The 23,728-nt window shown below is 37.5% G+C and overlaps 1 protein-coding gene across 1 annotated transcript in view; it reads left to right on the top strand.

Annotated features, from left to right (window-relative positions):
* The first annotated feature begins 9,968 nt into the window (after window positions 1–9,968).
* The window catches only part of KCNIP4 (potassium voltage-gated channel interacting protein 4), a 560,465-nt gene continuing 546,705 nt past the window's right edge, over window positions 9,969–23,728 (top strand). Inside the window, exon 1 of the mRNA XM_056130347.1 lies at window positions 9,969–10,150. Coding sequence (XP_055986322.1) covers window positions 10,051–10,150 — 100 coding nt within the window. The 5' untranslated portion in view covers window positions 9,969–10,050. The remainder of the gene's footprint in view (window positions 10,151–23,728) is intronic.

The following is a 23,728-nucleotide window of genomic DNA, read 5'->3' as shown; positions in this document are numbered from 1 at the left end:
CTCGTGTTGATATTTTGTTTTACTCTGTGTGGTGCTGCTAACAGCTAGTCTTCTATATAAACATAAGTATTATTTTATACAAAAATTGATTCTAGCAAGATGTAAATACCAAGGCTGTTATATTTGAAATAGTCCTGTAGAAAAGCACAGTTCTTTAAAAGTGATTAAGTTCGAGTTGTTAGTAATTAAACTACAACATATAAATAGCATAAATAATTGCCAAGGGGGTTATTGGACCTTACTTGCTATATTTTTTATTTCTTTGATGTAATAAAAAATAAATAGATTTTATATGCTATTACAATGAGGAAGTATAACATGTCAATTGTAATGAGGAATAATTTGGAGAAAGGAATAATATTTGGAATGAAATCTGACTAAATATATATTTGTAACTAAGACTTCCATTAAGCAGAGCTAAAATTTGAAGAAATTGCCTTGGGTTTAATGACCACATAAATAATCCTGTTTCAATTATTTGGGTCTTGCTAGCTCATAATAAATGTATTATGCATTAGACAACTTTGTGTCTTTTGTTACTTTTACAGTATTGATTTAGATAAATATGAGTTCCAGTGGCATAATGGGAAATGGTCCCAATGCGGCTGCAGTTTTTTTTTTGTTGTTGTTGTTGTTTGTTGTTTTTTTTTGTTATTATCTCAAATAAGCTCAGCACTTCTGAACATAGATTTATTCACTGGCAGTTATTTCACTTTCCTTAGACAATAACTGTTTTACCCCTCTTGTCCGTCTCCAGTGATCCTACTAAAGGAGGAAGCTCAAGGAATAGATTCCAAGATGGACAGTATATCATGAAACAATGTAGAAACCTGTGGAATGGTTCACAGTCTTTTCTCCATTTAAGTTTCTTCATCTGAAGCTCATAGTGAACTTGTGATGAATTCAGGGAATATATTATAAAAAATCACTTAGACCACACAGAATGTAAATCTGCATATTCACAAATGGTTTTAAGCTGGCTTACTTCTAGAGGATGAGAATCAGGATATAGTGCAGTGGTTAGTGCAGGCTGGGTTTGAGTTCAAACACCCTGTGGTTTTCCAAGCATCACCAGGTGCAGAATTAACGGGGTGTGCTGGGTAATCCCCAACACAGTAGTTTTCAAGCAGCAAAACCTCTTGGGGCCTGGTATTGAAACACCATCCAGGCTGATTGAGAATTATAGGTTTACCCTCTACCTCTAATTATCTCTCAGCAGGCCCCACGAAATAAAATTACTCTGAGGACCGGTCCTTGGTGAACATGTCTGAAACAGGGGTAGCATGAGTATTAAGAAGACAAGACAGACATAAGAGAGAAAAACATGAGGTCAGGGGTCTCACAGCATTAGGGACTGAGAGCCCCAATTCCCCATCACAGTCCATATTTATTCTCTTATAACAACAATCATAGAAAGAGCAAGAGGAAACATTTATTGAGTTTGCTTATCTATGCTCATCTTACTGAGATTAATCTTTTATACAGGGGACTAGTGGCTTTAGGTGCAAAAGTCGCTGAAGTGGATGTATCTCAAAGGAATCTTCTCTAGAAGAGGTAACAGAGATAAGAGCGCCCCCCCCCCCCCGAGAGTTTTACCCCATGGCACTGACTTTTCTGGAAGTTTCCATAAACCCCTTATCCAACCCCTCTCCTCAGTATAACTGATATCCTGGTCTTTTAAAATTAAGAGTATTTCCATAACTGCATGCATACCTGAAAAACTAAAATAAAATCTTCTAGTGAAAGAAAAGTTTTCTAGGGATGTTGGAGAGCCCAATGGAACCCCTTTCTATTTTTAAATTGTCAATTGTAAGATTAATGGGTGACTCTTGGTTAATAAGCGTTAATAACATCTTCTGGAGGTTGTGGTTCTTACACAGGTAAGACTTTCAGAACAGATTAATGCAGTATTTCTCACAGTGGTCCAGAGAAGCCCTGCACTGCAAACATTGGAATGTTTGATCAAAATGGAGATTTGGCATTAACTATAGTACAGCGGGTAGGGCGTTTGCCTTGCATACGGCTGACCTGGGGTCCATCCCTGGCATCCCATATGGTCCACCCCTCACACCCTCCCCCCCCGCCCCCCGCACTGCCAGGAGGAATTCCTGAGTGCAGAGCCAGGAGTAACCACTGAGCATCGCTGGGTGTAACCCAAAAAGCAAAAAAACAAAAACAAACAAAATGGAGATGTGTAGATTCTGTCAGAAGGTTCTCTGAGGAAGGTCTAAGGATCTACATTTATGCAGATCTTGGTGTACAATTTAACCTCTTCACAGTAATACTTGAGTATCCTGTGTTTATATGTATGTTTCACAATGATCTGGTTTCTCTGGCCAGTGTATAACTTTACTACTGTTATAACAACCTCTATTTGTAGCCCATCCTTTAGGAATGCACTCAGGTACAGCATCAAAGTATTTTAGAATTGTAGTGTACTGTTCCTCTTCCAAAGCACCTTTACCCACTGATCAAATTACTTCTGTTATGTATTCCCAGGACAAGGTTTTGTGGTAATGCTTGATAAATTGTGGATTCCTTAAAGAATTTTCTGCTTTTGGAAAGTTGAATGTGATATATATATATATATATATATATATATGGGCAAGTGATTGAAATAACAATTTAATGTGTCTTTGAAGGTGAATGTCTTCAGAAGTTGACAGGATTCTTTGAAATTCCAGTGGAATCTGAGTCTATAGTGGTATGCTACACTAACACCTTAGATCCTTTGTATCTATATCCAGTTTATCCTGTGGATGGTTCAGAATTATAGGTAACTAATGTCACCTCAAAAACAGCTAATAAGCAGTATATAGGAATGAGTGAGGAAATGTTACTTTCATGCTACTTACATTGCCGATTTGCTTTGGTTTTGCATTAGCAGTGTATATGAATACACACATGTATGTATATATATATAATTTTATTTATGAAGAGAAATATAAAACTAATGCTCTATGTGTATGAATCATTCCTATTTTGTGGGGAAGATGGTTGTAAATCTAATGTAATGGGTAGATGTGAAGAATGTGCTGCCTTAGAACCCAACTGCATTGAAGATACTTCTTATCTACTTGGTGTCCAGGGACAATAATGGCTCATTGTGAGTTTCAATAATAGCTCATTGTGAGTTTATTAAGATAATGTTAGGCAAATGCAAGAGGAATGTTATGTAGCAAAGAGTCTGTAATTAATGGCAGTAGTAGCTTCAATTACGCCAGCACTTACCTTGTGCTGGTCTTCGTTCTAAGTGCTCTGTCTGAGTCTTCTCTTGCCCAAAGGCACAATGCTGTGAAATAGAAAACCTGGAATTGATCCCCAGCCACCACCTAACATCTGCACCATCCCATCACTTACACTAACTGTGTGTCATCATTTCATTTTTTCATGTTATCATTGAAATACATTTTTTATTTAATGCTGTACATTTTATTTTCCTTTCAATTAATTTTGAAGGGCTCAATATCTTTCCTATGTCTTCCAACATGGAAAGATAGGTTTCTGTTCTATGAAGTAACTGACAAAGGAGAGGGAGGTAGAAGCCGGTGACTAATGGTTATTTACACACCAGGAATGGGAGATGTCCTGAAAATGAGACTGTTGTTTTTGGATAGCTTTGAATCTCTCAGACTTTGGGTGGATTCTTAAGGAAAGATGAATCTTATTCTTCTCCTCTTGTTAAAATAGGCAAACATTGCTATAAAGAAAAAACATGAGACCTAATAACCTAGTTGGTATAAAGGAATGCAAAAAAGGTTCATTCTGATTCCCTGATATCCCTTCTACTTTTGTAGCTGTTATGTGGTATCTCTGCTGAGTTTTCTACCCATTACCCTTAAGGCTTTATTTGCACTTGGATTAAATCACTTCTTGGACAACTTCTGGAGTCAGATCTAGGTTTAAATCTTAGGCTAACTCTTCACTATTGCAGTCAATTAAACCTCTGCTTCCCAGTTTCTCCTGTCCAATAGAGATAATAGCAATAACTACCTCATCTACGATGATGCCATGAAATCCATGTGAATGCTTAGTTGACTGATTTCTTAAATAGTATTTGCTTCAAATGTGGACTAGTATCAATTAGTAATCAATGCACTTATTTTGAAGCTTCACACATGAAATATGAGTGCTTGATTTTACCCTTCATCTGCATTCCCAGATCGCTCAGCAATTTATGAAATAAAATTTGAGCTATGCAAGGACTGAGAACACTTTATTTTATTGTGTTTCTTTTTAACCATATATTCTTCTCTAATACCTTGACCTTAAAAGAAACAAAGTAATATAGGGTGAATAATAAGAAACAGCATAAAGTTTTGTTTTTATAGTTGTTTTGCTAGTGGCCACACCTGGAAATGCTCAGAGCTGACTTCTGACTCTGTGTTCAGATGTCACTCCTGGTGTTACTCAGGGGACCAAACTGGGTAGAGGGGATCAAAACCAGGTTCATCATGTACAAGGCAAAAGCCTTACCTGCTATTTTATGTCTCCAGTCCCAAGCTTAATTTTAACCAGGCAAAATTCACAGAGGTTCTGAAGTTAGGAAATAGAGTGATCTGTCTCCTTTCTACTGCCACTCCTGTGTCAGTTGTGGGATACCAAAAGGATACTGATTATCTTGAGACCAGGAAACTGAGATTAAGTAAGGAATGAATTACATCAATGATTAACTCCTTTTTTATTGTGTTCTCTAATAGTTTGCTTTAAAAAGTGAATTCTAGGTTCTGTAAGAGGAGGATATATTAGACTTGTGTAGTTTATGTTTGCTTGTTTTATATTTGACATCACATCCCAAGCTATTCTCAGGGGATCCTGGCTCTGTGCTCAGTGAAGTTGGACCCAGGGGACGATATGTGCCACAGATCAAACACAGGTCAAACATGTGCAAGACAAGCACCTTATCAATTATACTATCTTGCTGGCTCTTGGATTTATATTTTTGCTTTGTTTTGCCATCCTAAAAAGTGTGACTTAATACCTATCTGTGGTTTTTATTTGCATTGAGGGCTGGAGCGATAGCACAGCGGTAGGGCGTCTGCCTTGCACGCAGCCAACATGGCTGACCCGAGTTCGATTCCTCTGCCTCTCTCGGAGAGCCCGGCAAGCTACCGAGAGTATCTCGCCCGCACGGCAGAGCCTGGCAAGCTCCCCATGACGTATTCAATATGCCAAACACAGTAACAACAAAGTCTCCAATGGAGACGTTACTGGGCCAGCTCGAGCAATTCGATGATCAACGGGAGGGCCTTTACTTTACTTTACTTCCTGGTTGATTAGTGATTTGTTGTGGACATTTAACTTACCCCCTTGGCCATTTGTTTGCTTTCTTTGGAAAACAGCATCCAGTGGGTAGGGAGTTTACCTTGCACGCGGCTGACCCCGGTTCGATTCCCAGCATCCCATATGGTCCCCCAAGCACCACCAGGAGTAATTCCTGAGTGTATGAACCAGGAGTAACCCCTGTGCATTGCTGGGTATGACCCAAAAATAAAAAAAAAAGGAAAACAGCATCTACTCACTTATCTACTTACTTTTTAATCAAATCATTATTTTGCAAAGGAACTTGAGTATCTTATATATTGTGAATATATTATCTCTTATTAAAATAATGTGCAATTCTATTTTTCAGTTCTAACGTGTCTTTTTAATTTTGAAAGTATTTTGTTTTCAGGACTTTTTTTGAGGTTTAAGTAATTCACCTTTTTATTTTGCTGTTATTGCCAAGGCCTTAAGTTGAATGTTAACTCAAATAATGTGGTCATTGACATTTCCTTATGGAACTAGCAGTAGAGCTCCCTGGGATAGAAAAAATGGAAAATATTCTCATCAGAAGATCAGAGGTAGTATACTGTTTCTTTAAATAATAATCCAGTTAATGATCCAGAAAGGTAGTCTGAATTTGGTTAATTAGTAGTTTAAAAAATTTTCTTATTCAAAAGTTTCTGGGGTTAAGAAATTGATTGGTATATTTGAGAGAATCATTTTAAGTGTAATCTTCAATCTTGGGTTGATAAATATTTGTACTAATGCTTGGGTTTCTTATTCCATTTAATGCTTGTATAATTATGGGAATAAATAATGGACTTTGAATTGGGCAAATAGGAGTTTAAATATTGACCAATCAGGAGCGGCTCTCCGGCACGGCCATGGCCCTGGAAGCACAAGGACTTAGCACAGAAAACCAGCTGCTTGGAGCAGAAAAGCAAATGGACTATGTATTAAACCACGCCAGCATGCCTGCCCGGAGGGGAAAGGGTGTTGCCCCATTCGCCCTCTCCTCTCTGGAAAGAAAGATGGTGGCCGCATGGGAGCCTTGTGGACAGCAGGTCTGAGCCAGGGGTGGGGGCGGCAGGGACCTCATGGGAAGGGGGGCGTTCCGGTCCGTCCTTCACACCCTACCGAGACCACCAGTTGCCCCCCGCGAGTGGCTCTCCAGCACGGCCACAGCCCCAGAAGCACAAGGACTTAATGCAGAACCCAGCAGCTTGGAGCAGAAAAGTGAACGGACTATGCATTAATCCATGCCATCATGCCTGCCCAGAGGGGAAAGGTGTTGCCCCATTCGCCCTCTCCCCTCTGGAAAGAAAGATGGCGGCCGCATGGGAGCCTTGTGGACAGCAGGTCTGAGCCGGGGGTGGGGGTGGCAGGGACCTCATGGGAAGGGGGCCGTTCCGGTCCGTCCTTCACCCCCTACCGAGGTCACCAGTTGCCCCCCACGAGCGGCTCTTCGGCACGGCCACGGCCCCAGAAGCACAAGGACTTAATGCAGAACCCAGCAGCTTGGAGCAGAAAAGTGAACGGACTATGCATTAATCCATGCCATCATGCCTGCCCAGAGGGGAAAGGTGTTGCCCCATTCGCCCTCTCCCCTCTGGAAAGAAAGATGGCGGCCGCATGGGAGCCTTGTGGACAGCAGGTCTGAGCCGGGGGTGGGGGTGGCAGGGACCTCATGGGAAGGGGGCCGTTCCGGTCCGTCCTTCACCCCCTACCGAGGTCACCAGTTGCCCCCACGAGCGTCTCTCCGGCACGGCCACGACTCCAGAGCACAGAAACCAATCCCTTAACTATCTTACTTTTAATAGAATTATTTCCAGGGTTAATAAGTAAAATAGCAGAAATCCAAAACCGCGCAGCCGCTATTGCACCAATGACATCATTTAATTCTTAAAACCCAGCTGTAGAAAGCAAACCATTTCACAACGCTCTTTCAGCATGTCTGATTTGGGGGGAGGGGGGTCGTAAACTCTAAATAATAATGGTGCATCTTTTATCGAAACAATGAATCTAGTCAAAGTAGATAGAGTGTTAACTAGAACTCATCTGCCTCACAGGAATTGGGAGGGGTGGGAGGTGGGGTTCTATTGGGGTTCACGGTTAAAAATAAGTATTGGTAAAGGGAAATGTGTTTGATATTTACAAGACTGAGACTAAACCTGAAAGCTCTGTAACTTTTCCCACAGTGATTCAATAAATAAAAAAATTATTAAAAAAATAAATATTGACCAATCATTTATCCAGGTTTTGACTTGAGTCTGCTATATAAACACTCGGAGGATTGTTTCTCTATAAATCTTATCTAATTAGACCTACTATAAGAGTGGTTAAGAAGGAAAAGCATTGTATATGAAACACCTGGGATTTGGCAACTACCTAATTAGTTATGGGATTGAGCAAACATCTGCACTATATCTAAGAAGATGTGCATCCTATTAGAATCATGGTTGGTATATAAAGATAAGGGAGGCATGATTTTCAGCCCCTAGATTTTCCTTATGTTTCATAGACATTTACCCTAAATATCTAAAATGTAGTATATCTAATGAGCAAAATGTATAATGGAACATTTAAAATAAAATGATTTCCTTCAAATTTCACTGGAGAAATTTTATAGAACACTTATAGGCACTTGATAGGAAGATGTTATGAAGGGTTTTGTTACTGAGAAAGCAGAGGAAGCAGAAATCTTGTCAGTGCCAACCTGGCACTTTATGATCCTAGAACTCCAACAGAAATGATACCTGAATACAGAGCCAGAACTAAGCTCTGAGCATCACCAGGTGTACTCCAAAAACAGGCAAAAACAAAGAGAGAAGTTTTGATATTGTTGTTGTTTCCAAACAGGTTGATTTGAACTTAGATGTACAGGTGGGGAAGGTAAAAATGATTTAGGCATTGGCCTCAGCTCTAAAGCCCAACAGATGACCCTCATGAAATAGAGTCAAAGAGATAGAATCTTCCAGTGAGTATCAGATCATAGATACCAAGATGTTGCTCCAAAGAACTTGGGAATTATTTAGTAGCTAATTAGGAGAAACATGAAAGGTGTTTGATGGTGGAAATGAACAGTGAGGGCTGAACTACAGAATAATGATTTGGAAATTTTATCTCAATTCTAAAAGCAGTTCTCATCAATTCTAGTAATACTCCAACGGATTTAGCGATACCCACTCCCCTTGTTACAGAAGAATATATTTATAGTTGAGAATGAAAGTTGTCAAGTGCTGATCCATAGTCATTCACTGAGAATTCTCCTTTTGGACACCAGACTGAATCAGCAGCACCCCAAGTTTCCCTAAACCAACCATACCAAGGTTGCCTGCATTCTACCCTGCTCTGCTTCTGCCTGATCATTTTGGTTCTCATTTGTTCCTCAGTTTGTTCATCCATGAAATAGGACAATTGAGTTGCTTTCCTGAGATGCTTTCTAACTTGTAATTTTGAATCCTATATTTTCCCCGAGCGCTAGCACAGCAGGTAGGGCTTTTGCCTTGCACATAGTCAACCTGGGTTCATTCCTCCGCCCCTCTCAGAGAGCCTGGCAGGCTACCGAGAGTATCTCGCCCACGCGGCAAAGCCTGGCAAGCTCCCCGTGAGGTATTTAATATGCCAAAAAACAGTAACAACAAGCCTCACAATTTGTCGTGAGACGTACTGGTGCCTGCTTGAGCAAATCGATGAGGACAGTGCCACAGTGCAATATTTTCCCATGGACCCAATCTATTTACACAGGGATGCGTGTATTTGCAAAAGGGGCTAGGACCAGGAGTAAAAACTCTGCAGGATAAAAGCAAAACCTCCTCAAACTTTCCTGAGTTGATTTAAATCATTATGTTTTGTGAAAGCAGAGCCAGGCAGTTGGAAAAGAAAGTCGATAGTTTGGTCTAAGGAGTTGGGAGGAGTTCATGCCTCTGATCTTTAAAACTGAGAAATGAAAAGTGTGAGAGTGAAGCCGCAAAGGAGAATCATTGACCCCACGTGAGTCAGACTGAGCCTTATAAGGCAACTCATTGCAAAGAAGAAACTCAGCGTCAAATAATCATCTTTAAACCTTATTTCTCTCCGTACCCAGCTAGTTGGGACAAAACCCCACTTTCTTTCTGCTGACTAGGAAGCACCCTTTCTAAAGCAGCTGAATCTAAGCTGTCACTTCGCCTCTTGGCATTTTCTGATTTTCCCTTCCTCTTTCAAGAAGCAGAGCTCTGGTCCTGCATGGGCGCTGGAGCAGCCTTTGCTTAGTTTCCGTTTCCAAGGCAACTGACCAGCCCCGTGAGCCACCAGCAGCGCAGCGGGCGCGGGAGAGCAAGTTCAGGGGCCACTGAGCTCCCACTGCCGCGAGTCACGTTTCCAAGGGACCTTCGTGGTAACGTCCCGGGTGTTCGGGTGATCTGCGCTTTACTTCCTGCCTGGCTGTCTCTCTGCAAGAGTGATAACGAGGATGCTGATAATTCCGACAGGCCCGGCTTGATCTGGCTGCACTTCTGTTCTCTGCTACTGTAGACAGAGGAATATTCTCTCTCTCTCTCTCTCTCTCTCCCTCTCTCTTTCCCTCTCCCTCTCCCTCTCTCCTCTCTCTTTCTCTCTCTCTCCTCTCTTGCCTGCATGCTCTCTCCTCTCTCTCTCCTCTCTCTCGCTCTCTCTCTCTCTCTCTCTCCCTCGCTCTCCTCCCCTTCTCGGTAGCCTTCTTAATGTAGTTTAATGGCTTTACAAAGAAAGCGAGGCAGAAGAGCACTTCTCTCTGGCTGTGGTCGGATCATGACCTAGCTAACCATGAACTTGGAAGGGCTTGAAATGATAGCAGTTCTGATCGTCATTGTGCTTTTTGTTAAATTATTGGAACAGTTTGGGCTGATTGAAGCAGGTTTAGAAGGTAAGGGAGTGCTTTTTAGTGACTTCTGCACATTCTGTTTTGCAATAAAAATGTCTTAGCGGGGGAAGGCAAGAGGTACCTGAAATGAGATCAGAGAAATGTGACTCTGGGGTGGACAGGCAGAGCTGTAGCTTTTGCAGAGTAGGGAAGAATGAATTCAATCAACTTTTTGTAAGTTGCAACAATGTTTTAAGAGCCAAGGATCTTAAAGATGCGAGAAACACCGGAAATAAGAGTGTTAGCATAATACTGAAAAAAATAAGGGTTTGTTGTAGGTATTTGCTTAAATTGAAGGCATGGAAACTACATGAAGTTTAGATTGATTGATCACTTAATCCCTCTTATTTAATATTGTTGAATTTTATATGGATATATTGTGAGGTCCACTTATTTCTTGCTATGTAACTATTTGCATCAAAGAGAGACGTATATACATGTATTATAATTGCTTATCATTTCAGATTGGAGGCAATAAAAAGCTTTTTTATAAGATTACCTTGGGATGTATTTTAATAAGACCCCTTTTTTTCATCCCAACAAAGAGGTCTAAAAGGTTGATTACTCAATTCACATGCCAGACTTCAAATTCCAAACAGCCAATTGTTTTTCAAGACTTGCTATTTTCATTAATAAGTGACTTACTCTCTTGAGCAATAATTCTTTAGTTTTAAGAAAGAAAAAGAGTAAGCTTTGCACTTGCCTGTATCCTCTATGAATTGCTTCTTTAAGAATTTTGGTACATTTTGATTATTATTTTCTCTCTTCTCAGAACACATTGAGAGTATATTTGCACATAGCCAGTTATTGTTTCTGTAAAGTTGTCAGAGCAGTTCTTAAAAGCTTCCCAAGATGATGGCTGACGTAGTTACTCTCTGATATATTTCTTGCTCCAAATTTTCAACTGGAGGGAAAATGCAAATACATTATAAATGTATTCACCTCTCCAACTACCCCAGTCCTCCAGAGACTGCCAGTCACATGTAACATAAATAAGGTTGCATTCACAAACTGCAAATGTCAAGTTACAGTGTGTGCATCAGTCAGTGTAAACAGTCAGAAACCCACCTTTGTAACTTCTATGGAGGGTGAACAGGCTTGTCCTTTTTGTTTGCTGAATGTGTCATGTAACTTTAACTGATGGAAGTATTTGTACTTCTAAAAAGAGGGTTAGTTGTAAATTCTGAAAGTGGTTTGCTTTTTAAAGTTGACTTTATCTTGTGCATTGTCATGAAATCAATAAGTCGGCTTCTCTTCTCTATTCATTATGGTGTGTTATTTTGACTGGCAAATGTGATAGGAATCGCCTATTTTAATGCACTGATTTGTATTCTCTCAGAGACTGACAGGTAATATGGATTTGTTTTGGCATTCCTAGTTACATTGATGGCTTTGTTTTTCCTTGTTTTATGGATGAAGTGTGGTCATTCTTCAAAGTCTGTTGTTGAGGTCTTTCCCTGTGGATTTGTGATGAAACCTACTTTAGCCTTTGTTTCAGGGACATTAACATTGACTCTCTCCAATGAGTTTTTGTGTTTCCTTTTTCTAAGAAACAAACTCCTTGATGAAGCTGTTTTTTAAATTCTTTTTTCTTTTTATCTATTTCAAGCCTGCATCAATTTATGTGAGCAGTTGCTTCCTTTTATTTTATAATGTTCAGTATCAATATTTTCCAGACCAACATTATGCTAATACCAAGAAGACAACGATCAATGTTTATGATTGTTACATCTAATTGGCTAAAGCTGAGACAGAACAATATAGTGCTTTTCATGTTCAAGTTTCTATAGGAGTTACTTCCAAAGTGAATGCTAAAGTCAGTAAGCATTTGAGACTAGATTTAAGTTGGCTGCATACTTTCATCACAGGAGATATAAAACAAATGAACAGAGTAAAATATTTTGTTTGTTGTATACAGATCGAATCTATAGATGAGAGTGTGTAGATGCAGAAGTCAAGCCTCATTTGGTTATTGAAAAAGAGAATAAAAAGCACTTAATATCAAAAATATCATAGATTTCCTGTATTTCTTGAAAAACAGCTCTGATTATCATTTAACTCTGATTTATTTTCACGTGGAGTTTGTTCCTTACAGTTTAACTATGTAAGTAGAGGATAATGGTTCCTTTCACTTTTCTGATTTCTGTCCACTTAAAGTCCTTTTAAAGAAATTTGTGCTTTGAGCAGGAAATTTAAAAGCTAGATTTGAGGCCCTATTGCTATGATTTTCAATTGTTTACTTTAAACAACTAAACCTTTGTATTTAACCTCATGTTTTTCAGCCCAGCTCTTATTCAGAATGCAGGCTTATTTTGCATTATTTAATATTAGTGTCTATGCATTGTGTCCTCAGTGGTATGTATACTGTAATATGTTTGCATATTTAGTAATTTTCTGGCCTTGCATGTGTGTATAATAAATGTATTTCAATAAATTGGTAACATTAAATCCTGAAATACTTGTTTTTTCTTATCTTTGAGGACTTTGAATACTTTCTTTTTATTTTTAAGAACCTAGTAGTTGTGCCTTCATCTTGGGTTCTTCGTTCCTGTCAAGTGTGTCATGCATAAGTATATAACTTCATGGAATACATTTAAAACAAAAAGTTATAGGTAGTGAATGACATTCTTTAACATGAGAAAATAAAACAATGGTAGGAATATAATTCTTAATCTTCCCTATTAGTCTCTTGCTTTCTAACCTTGTAAAAACCAATTTACCTCTTTAATGTAAAAGAGAGAAAAAATCGAACTTGATCACTGAAGTTTCCATGAAGTTTCCATTTGAGTGATTCCATGGGGTTATCAGGTAACTAGAATTTGATAATTCATATAATACATATAATTTCTTATGAAAAAGTATAATTGGCCTACTTTGGAGTTGATATACACTGAAATATTAGACTAAGGTCTCTTCCTCTTGCATAGTAGGATAATTTAATTCGTCATACCTCAGGGGAGGTTTTCATTGTATTTCAAGAGAAAATGTCCTTTCCTGTAGCTCTAGATTTTACATTTGGGTCTGCTATTTTAGGAATCCTTGCAAATAGTTTTTAAAAAAAATTTCATGAAGTTCTAATAAAAATCAGTTCATCATGTTATAATTTATTAATTTTTCAAATATTAGATGTTTACTTTATTTTTATTTAGTTCAGTTAAGTTTTAATATACTTGGGATATTTTTGTTGCTGTTGTTAAGAAAATGCTTGGGGGATTTTTGTTGCTGTTGTTAAGAAAAATAATTTTAATATTAGGTCAGTTACTGTGTGTGGCATATCGAATACTCTCGGTAGCTTGCCAGGCTCTCCGAGAGGGGCAGAGGAATCGAACTCGGGTCGGCCATGTTGGCCGCGTGTAAAGCGAACGCCCTACCCGCTGTGCTATCGCTCCAGCCCGTATGTTTGCAAATAAAGCTTTGTGTTGAGCAAAGTTTGGGGGCTAATCACAATACCAGTGGTTTGAATTCACACTGATTTTCCACTTTGTGAGAAGTTATAGGAAGTTCCAGAGTTATGCTTGTTTGGAATACTCTTTGAACTCCACAACAGTTAACTGCCTCTCTTTCTCAGATGTGTATATTAAAATAGTTTTCTGTTAACACATTTTAGAGGGAAACAGTCAATGTTCTTATGGCACAGCTATTTCATTATCTCTATATGCTATGTTGGCCTGAGAAAACATCTACTTTAAAAATGCATTAAATCATGCTGAAATGGTAACAGAATCCTTCCACAACCAACCTTAGTAAAAGCAAAAACTTTTCCAAAAAATTGCAATACTGGAAATCTTGGGTAAAAACCATTTTTTGTGAATTGCCTTTGCTAAGACAAAAATAGAATTAACTGATAAAAGACTTTATATGGTTTCATTAGAATGTATTCAACTCACTTTATTTAGCTTATATCTTTAATAGTCTTATTATAGATGTAAGTTTCCTCAAGAAGTTAAAACAAGTATTTTCTGTATACACAGAGATGGAACCCAAATTAATATTTATTCTGTACTCTTGAGATTTGCTAATGTACTGAGTCTATCAGTTTAATGGACCAACTGGAAAACAGTACTACCATGTGATGGCAAATTAAAACAAAGATATTGGAAATTATTAAAAAGTAGACACTTTTTCCATCTCAAGTAGTTTAATTGGCATGTTATAAAGAAGATCAGAAAAAATAATCTTTTTTCCCTAAATACAAAGGCATACCAGAATTGATATGTATTTATGTCATCAGAAAAATCTCTGAGCTGTAATGCTTAAGAAAGATAAAATTTACTTCTAGTAATTATAAAAACCATAAAGTTACTATGTTTTATACTACTTTGAATGGTAATGAAGGGAATACATATACCATAAATCTTTCCTTATAATTAGCAGTTTAAGAACATTTATTTCTAAGAAGGGAATATTGGAAGAAAATAAATCAGTATATTCAATGACTACATTCAGAGGATATTGAGTTATTTTACTTGGACTCAGTAAGGGCAACTTCACCTTTTAATTGTTCTTACACTTGGGGATATATGTCAAGCTCTTTTCTGTTTTGCTTCTTTGGGGCCACACACTGAAGCACTCAGGGCTACTTCTGGCTCTGTGCTCAAATTTTGATCCTAGTGGCCACTCAGGGGATCATATGTGATGCCAGGAATTATAAATATTATTTTAATTCATAAATGCATAAAGTGGAATAATGAAAAATTGTATTAATGTCTTGAGGATTGCATTAACACAAGTGTCAAATTTCAAAAAACTATGTAGTAGGCATATAATTAAGTGTGTAGCAATGCATAGTTTTAGCATGAAGGAATATATTTCTGAGTACACTAGATTCGGGTAACATGGAGTAGGTGGACAAAAGGTCACACAAGGCCATAGGTGGAGAGTCTTGGGCACTTTGATGGTTATGAGGTAAGGTAACTGTATACTAAGACCATACATGTCAACATCATTGTAATCACATTACTTTAACTATAATTATTTTAAGTTAATTTATTAGAAAATGACTAACATTCATATAGATGCATTTTATTTGATATTCATCATGATCCTTTGAGATAGATGCTGTTATTCTCAGAGATGAGAAAAATTAAACCTATAGGCCTCAGGCCTTTCCCCCTCTGGAGAAACCCTGCTTCTCTTTGAACACATTCTCTCTATATTTGTATTTCTCTCCTTCTCCCTCTCTTCCTCTCCCCCTCTTCCCCCTTCTCTCGCCCTCTCTCTCAGAAAGATAGAAAGAAAGAAAGAAAGAAAGAAAGAAAGAAAGAAAGAAAGAAGAAAGAAAGAAAGAAAGAAAGAGAAAGAAAGGAAAACTTAGACCTATAGCAATAAGTCATGGATTAGGTTTACTTAATCAGAGAGCCATAGCTAAAATTCAGACCCAGTTCATTAGGCTTTATATCCTACTTCGTAAATTTAATTATCATGGCAATATCTGTGATTATGGCACAGCAATGGCTATAGCAATGGCTAAACATTTGGTAAAGGGGATAAAGTGGTACAGCATACTTTAACTTCTACAAACTTTCTTGAACACATTTTCGTGGCCACTCAAGGAATGATGTTCTCAATCACGAGAATTGTTTAATAAATTAATATTATATTAATCATCAATAGAAAATATATGTTCCAGCTTTTACCAGCTTTTATATTAGCACACTGACTATACTTTCTAAGTACAATGTAAGAATATTACGAAGGCCCTTTTTTAAAATTATGTAAAATCTGGTAATATCAATGTATTTACATTGGATTCCTGTCAGTCGAATACAGTTTTACTTGGCCTATGGGGTAAATATGAAGAAATGTGGATAAATGTGTTTGTTCTGAGACCAATGTCTATCTGTTTACCTGTCTGTAATAGGTAAGACTGACAGAAACAGTTGGACCAAAGAAGGATAATGTTTCTGGAGAAAGAAAAATCAATACAAAATGTTGCTATATACAGATAAAGCACAGACACTAGTGAGGAGACTATATGTGATATGAAAGAATCTGAGATTTATGGAGATGATTGAAAGGAGCCTGACATAGAAATGTGATAAGAACTTGGACACTGGAGTAAGATTTTAGGGTTGTTATGTTTTGCATTGAACAGGAGGAGAACACATCAACCTCAGCGGAATTTTGGCTTGATCTTGATGATCATCAATAGAAAATATATGTTCCAGCTTTTACCAGCATGCATAAAAGCATGAGAGTATAAAGCACAGATAGACTTAGTTATGGGGAAGGAAGATTGCTTTAATGGAGATTCCACAGTAGAGAAAACAGGCTGAAAAGTAAATGACATTTGCCTTTGTGAAGGAATATAGTAGGTGCTATTTCTGTTTTGCAGTTGGCTAAACTGTGGATTCAGAGAGAAAGTTTATTTGTTCAAGGTCACATCTGAATACATGAAGGAATCTGAATAAGTTCTGTATCTTCAAGTGGTACTAACACAAGTGGCGTTCTCTGTAACTACAGAGAGAAATATTGAAAAGTGTGATAAATGTACACAGATAAATTTAACCCTAATTTAACATTAAACTTTCCTAGATATTCTGCCTACAAAACATAAAAAATCATTTGAAATTATTCAACACACTATAGCACAAAATATTTATCCAAATCACTTCTTTTATGTTATTTTACTAACTTTTTATCTGGGCTGGAGCGATAGCACAGCGGGTAGCACATTTGCCTTGCATGAGGCCGACTCAGTTTTGATTCTTCTGTCCCTCTCGGAAAGCCCAGCAAACTACTGAGAGTATTCCGCCCCAACGGCAAAGCATGGCAAGCTACCCGGGACAATCTCACAATGGAGATTTTACTGGTGCCCACTGGAGAAACTCAATGGACAAAGGGAGGATGGTGACAGTGAAAGTGACTTTTCATCTAGATCTATGAAGTAAAGTTTTATTTAATAGAATATATTATTTCACCCAAAGTAAGACATATCACCTATGAAAACAGCATAAAATGAGGAAAAGAGGAATCTAAAGGTCACATAATTAAACTTCTGACTTATCAATATCTAGAGTATTTAAAAATTTGCAAAATTAGTGATGTCAGCTTGATCTTTACATAGATGAGGAAACTGAGTCCCAGACAGATGACTTTTCCAACAACTTGATTTTCATAGAGCTTATCTCAGCAGAACAGATCCTAAGGGAGTGTACCAAGAACATTAAGTTCAAAGATAGCATAGATAGCACAAAATATTTATCCAAATCACTTCTTTTATGTTATTTTACTAATTTGCTTTTAAGCATAGCACTATAGTAATATAGATAATATAGATATAGGTATTGCTGCAAGAAATCCTTAGGTGGAGGGACTTGATCATAGATAGAGACATTTCCTTCTTTGATGATGTGTCAGAATAAGTAGTAGAGAGTTATTAACACTCACAGACAGTCACAGACTCAGTAATGTTCTGAAAAAGCCAAGTTTTATATATAATATAATATAGAAATAATAAAGAAGTTGAACTAATTTTCACCCTCCTGATGATTAAAATCTTAGAACTAAGTGGTTTACCTCCCTGTTACTTTTACTGTCTCAAAGAGCCCAACACTGACCTCTCTGCTTGAAACTCACCTTCTCTCTCTAGATTGTTACATATGATTCTTCTGAAGTTTTTTGAACATATCAGAAGACTTATTACGAGAGAAGCTTATTGATGAAATAATACCAGTTGTGTGTTTCAGATTTTAGACAGCCAAGGAATAGAACTACTAAGAATTGTCTCTGAAGGTCAAAATAATTGGGATTAATAATAACAAAATCACAATTTAAGATTTATTTATTATATGTCCTTGGATAAGCACCCTACTGTTTTTTCCTATACAGAAGCTGATGTCCATCTTAAATGGAAATTGTCATGATCATAGTATTTCCTTCTCCGGTTTGTTGTGTGAATTCATAGAAGTTAGTATCTGTACATGCTTAGAATGTTGTCTTGGATAATACAAATGATCTGTATAATAAACCATCATCATGAAACTCCATTATCTATCTATTTACAAAAGAAGGGGGCTGTCACTCGATACCTGTAACCAACAGCTGGATTCATTGCTTGTTGAGCAAGTGAGAGATATACATGTAGAATACAGTTGCTGGTGTTATGAAAAGCAGATTTGGTCTTCCCAAAGTGTGGTTATCACTAATAGGATTGTTATTGATTGAATTGTTGTAATATTGGTTCAACTTCTATTTGTGCAATCAAAATTTATTTCTTTCTCAAAACTGTAGGATAGAGTCTTTTGGTTTTCATAGAAAATAACATTTAAGATTATTTACTGACTCCCGAATACCAGCCACTGTACTAGACACTGGGAGGCAACTAATGCAAAGAGATATAATCTCATTGTTGCAAACTGATCTTGTAAAATTTGCAATATACAAAATGCACAGAAGGCAAGATAGTTATGGTCAAATTCACTCATTCGTTCATTTATTCATATGTTTTTACAGTGTTCCACACAGTATTTTAGCCACAGTGATTATTCCAACCAAGTCCTCAAATAATGTATGGACTAGTGAGGAAGCAAGACAAAAATGTAAATGGATAAAGAATATATAATCTTGTATTTTATAGGAGCAAGAATAAATATATATGTAGAATAACTGGGTTGTATAAAACAGGATGTAGTGGTCTGTCAGAAGAACTGACTTCCATACATTTTTAAAGACACGAGTAAGACACAATAGAGTTGAGAATAAAAGGATTTCAAGAAATGGATGACAAAGTTAAAGGAGCCTTTGGTTTTAAGTGCACCTCTTTTGTGCGAGGGGCACAGGATGGCCAGTGGGACTAGACAGAGGGCTCAAATGAGGGAAATCACAGGGAGCATGCCGGGGTTTTGGCTTCTGGTCTTTCGAAGTTTCTGATTTCTAGATTCTTTCATGAACCTTAATATATCGACGATCAACGGGAGGGCCTTTACCTTTACCTTTAACCTTAATATATATTTCCAAAAATAACTGTCTGGAAACTGGAGAAATAGTCCAGCAGTTAGGGGCTCACCTTGCATGTGCCTGACCTGGGTTCAACTCCTGGCAACCCAGATTGTCCTATAAGCACTGCCAGGAGTGATTGCAGAGTGCAGAGGTAGGAGTAGCCCTGAGCACAGCTGGGTGTGACCCCCCAAAAAAGAAACCACATCTGCCTGCCCCAATCTTGGCGCAGCTTCTGCTCCCTGACCTCTCTTTACCTTGTCCTAGATTTTTTCAAATGGTGATTGATTAGCTGTGCAGGCAGCTCTTATATGAAAAACTGCCTTATACTTCCCATGAACAATCATTAGCATGTTCCCAAGTTAAAAACTTCATTTTCAATTTTATTAAACATAATATGTCTTTCCTCTTGCCATATGTGTGGGGTTAACAAGTGTAACATTCCTATCTTCTCTATGAGGTTGCTTTTAGATCCTGGAAAATAAAATCTACTTTTAATTGAATTTTGGGGACAAAAGTAAATTGCCTAAATAAAACTTGATGAGACAAAATATTTAATTTTTTTACCACATGCTATAATGAAAGTATTATGACAATGGAGGAAGTAATACTAATATCACTAATTTCAAAAAAAAAGATTTCCATTCTGATTTTCTTTGTGAATGCCTCCTTGACCTTATTTTAGCTAAAAGAGAAAAATATTCAAATTGGGCATATTCTGATTAAAGATGGGAATAATACATTGTCATCCCAGATATTCACACTAACACATGTCTTGTGACGAGCAAGAATCACAGAGACTGTTGTCCACCCCCCTTATTTTATGAGTAAATTGAGGCTCACGAAGGTTAATTGACTTGTTAGAAATGACAAAACTAATTGGTAACATTAGATACCATAATAATTGCATCATCTGTCATAGAGCGATAAATTATATTCTAGGTGAGGAGGTAATAATTTTACATATTTATAGATCTAATTTTTAAAAACCCTGTAAGATAATCTTATTATCCATAATTGCAAGAATCCTTACTCATTGTTTACTTAGGAATATATTATGAGAAGATTTTCATCACATTGCTATTTCTAATTTTATTGGTTTATGTACAGAATGATGGTGAAATTTCTTTACTGCATAGGTTGAAACAAGATACCTGGTGAGATAATCAAATTTGTGGTAACTCAGACAAGGTATGGTACCAAAAGAAAAAGAAGAATCTTTGTACCACCAGGAGGTAGGATCCTAGTCTCAGTTATAGGTGAAAACACAGAAGGACTGAGGCCAATTCCCTTTGTGTAGGCTGACATGAAATACTACAGAAGTAGTAAGACAAGTTAGGTGATCCTAGGGCTCATGAATAGAAGAGTGTTCTGGATGCTAATAATATCAATAGCTCATGAATAGTACTCTGTTGAATATATGCCATGTACATTATACATAATTTATGCTGATAATTTTATTATGAATGTGCACCCATGTTCATGCTGCAATATTTACAGAATCCAATATCAGAAAATAATTGTCCAATGACATAACTGGATAAAGCAAATATGGTCTTTGTACAGATTGAAATGCTACTTAGGTATAAGAAAAAATGAAATCTTATCTTTGGACGCAACTTGGCTGGAGCATATTAAAATAAATTAGAGAGAGCAAGATAAATGTTAGATGATCTCACTCATTTATGGTTTGTAAAGAAACAAAGCAAGGGAATGGGCAGTGACCAATTGAAAAAAACAAACCAACAAACCCCCAAAATCAGACAACAGAACTGAAGTTCCCAAACAGGGGCATGTGGTAGAGTGAGGTGCTCAGATGGAACAGACAAGAATAGACTGAAGGACAGTGGTTGGAGAGATTTGGATACTGATGTGATAGTAGTGGCTGTGCAGTAACTTTTCTTTTTCATTTAACTCCATTGATACAGTTACAAAGTTGCTCATTGTGGTTGGTAATCAGTGACCGTTTATTTCATTTTTCCTCTCTTCACTTCTCTCTTACAGAGTAGTTATATAGAAATTATAAAGGGTGGGGGTACACCAAGGTGGGGTTTAACATCATCATAGCAATAAACAGATATAGCCCCTCCTTTAGGGGTCATTCCTCCAGGAAATTAACTCAGGGACAAAATCTTATCTGTGGGTTCAGCTCTCTTGATTACTAGGGGATTCACTCAAGGGTGGGATTCCAACAAGGGTGTATTGCTTTCTCCTTTCCTTAGCTAGTAATCCATTTATTTCTAGTCATTTTTATGAACACAGTAAGATACATTGAGCTTAAAGAGTGACTGTTCCTGGAGACATCTTGGTATATATCTCAGACTACAGTTCTCAGGTCAAGTTAGTCATTCCTAACCCCAGCAGTGATCTCATTCAATTAATTCTTTTTGTGTCATGACAGTGTTTGTCCATGACCATGCTCTTAAGTTATTATAATTTTTATGTCACTTAGCCTTTCCCTTTTTGATACCAGAGTAGCTTACAGTTGCACTGGGTACATCCAATCCCTTGCTGAGACCCTCCTTTTGTGGGTGTTAGGGAGTGATGGGTAATTGAGGCTTAAGTCAGGTGAGTATGATGCATTCCCAGGAACAAGTAGTATTTAGAGTCAATTAACGCCATGTTACAAAAGCATAGCATCAACTGTCTTCCTGTGTCTATACAAAAAGTGCATTGCTAAACCACGCAAAGAACATAGAGGAAAGAGAAAAGCAATATAGGATTATTAGTGCCTGAAAGAATTATTCCTTGGGAACACTTTTGTGAGAGTCTTGAGGGAAGAGCAAGGACAAACCAAAGTTATACAATGGTTCATGATCAGTTTTTAGTCATATAATATTCCAATACCTATCCTTTTACCAGTGTATATTTTCCACAACCAATGTTCCCAGTCCCCACACCTTCCAGCATGCCACCGTGACAGATACTTTTCTCCCTTCTCTCCCTCTCTTTCCTTCTCTTTCCTTCTCCCTCTCCTCCACCCTCTCTCTTTCCCCATTGGGCATTATGGTTTTTGCAATACAGATACTTAAAGGTTATCATATATATCCCTTCACCTACTGTCAACATTCAGTTCTTGTCCAGAGTGATCATTTCTGTTATTGTCATAGTGGTCCCTTCTCTATTGTAACTTCCCTTCTGCAGTAACTTTTTTTAATGAAGAAAGCATAAATGTTGACAGTATTGTGACCATGTCATAATGATAATAAATTGTAAAATCAATTCTATGAACTGGTGGTAATTAGAGTTTTATCAAATGAGGAGGAAATGTATCATTTCTAAATGTTTCAGTCATTTGCCTAAGAAATCATACTTAGAGATCTTGCTAGGATTCAAAACCCTGCTACCATTGGAGATTGCACAGAGAGATTCTCAATCATCATAAACCTATTCTGCACCAGGAAAAGCCAGATCATAGTACAAGAAAGAATTTTTGTGAAATAAATGTATGTAAAGCTAAAGAATAACTTAAATGCTTCAGTTGTTTCCCATTGACCCTAGAAATAAATATTAATTTTCATACTAAATAGTATATGTGACTTTTCTCTTATTGACTCTTTCTATATGTTAAGATATGGGAACCACAAAAGCAAGATTCACTATTTATACGCTTAGAGAATCTTGTCTTCTCCGGCATCATCAAGTTGTATAGCTATAAATAGAGTGATCAACATTCATTCTCCAAGATAGGAAGTCACATACGGGGTTCTCATTAGGGATCCCCATGTCTCTCTGGATATCTAAAGCTACCCTTATTTCATGACTTATACACTGAACATGAGATCATTAGCCATTCTTAGGTATTAAGCAATAGATGCAGAAATGTGCTCATTATATGCTATGGATTGGCTCAGGAATTATGTCTGATAGGAAGGTACTAGGAACCAATGGGCATGATGGCTAGGTGGAGTGAGCACAGACTTCCTCCTGACATCAGAATGAAACTTTAACCTTACTCACTTATTTAGTTGATCTAAGAACTTCATTGATTTTCTTAGTTTCCATTTCATTGTACATCAATTGATCATTATAATTACAAATACAAATGAATGGGAAGTGCTTCCTCTCCTAATGTGCTTTTATAAATATGACCATTAATTCCTAGATATATTATAAAAGCCACTTAGGACAAAGACTGGGGAACTAGCAGTGGACATTACCTATGATTTATTTAGCATTTGTTTTATGAATGATCATCTAACTAGCGATAGCACAGCGGGTAGGGCGTTCGCCTTACAAGCGGCCAACATGGCCGACCCGAGTTCGATTCCTCCGCCCCTCTCGGAGAGCCCGGCAAGCTACCGAGAGTATTCGATATGCCAGACACAGTAACAACAAAGTCTCCAATGGAGACGTTACTGGGCCCGCTCGAGCAAATCTAACTAGAAACAGATTTGGAAAAACAACTTAGAAATCTCAGCATTGATACTTGTATATACCTACTATCCACGTAGGATAGATGAACTTTTATATATTCATGACTTCATCTTACATATTCACTGGATTCCTACTTGATCTTGGTCTAAGATACAGGGAACTAAAAGCAGGGAGGTGAGGTCTCCAATAGTGTATAAGTCTTTATTGCAAATAAGATACTCCTTCCTCTAGCATAAATAGACTGAATAGAAAACAAGGATGCTAGTA

Source organism: Sorex fumeus, unplaced genomic scaffold, assembly GCF_029834395.1.
Source record: "Sorex fumeus unplaced genomic scaffold, SorFum_2.1 ptg000077l, whole genome shotgun sequence".
NCBI classification, from domain to species: Eukaryota; Metazoa; Chordata; class Mammalia; order Eulipotyphla; family Soricidae; genus Sorex; species Sorex fumeus.
This window is presented reverse-complemented; position numbering and strand designations above follow the sequence as displayed.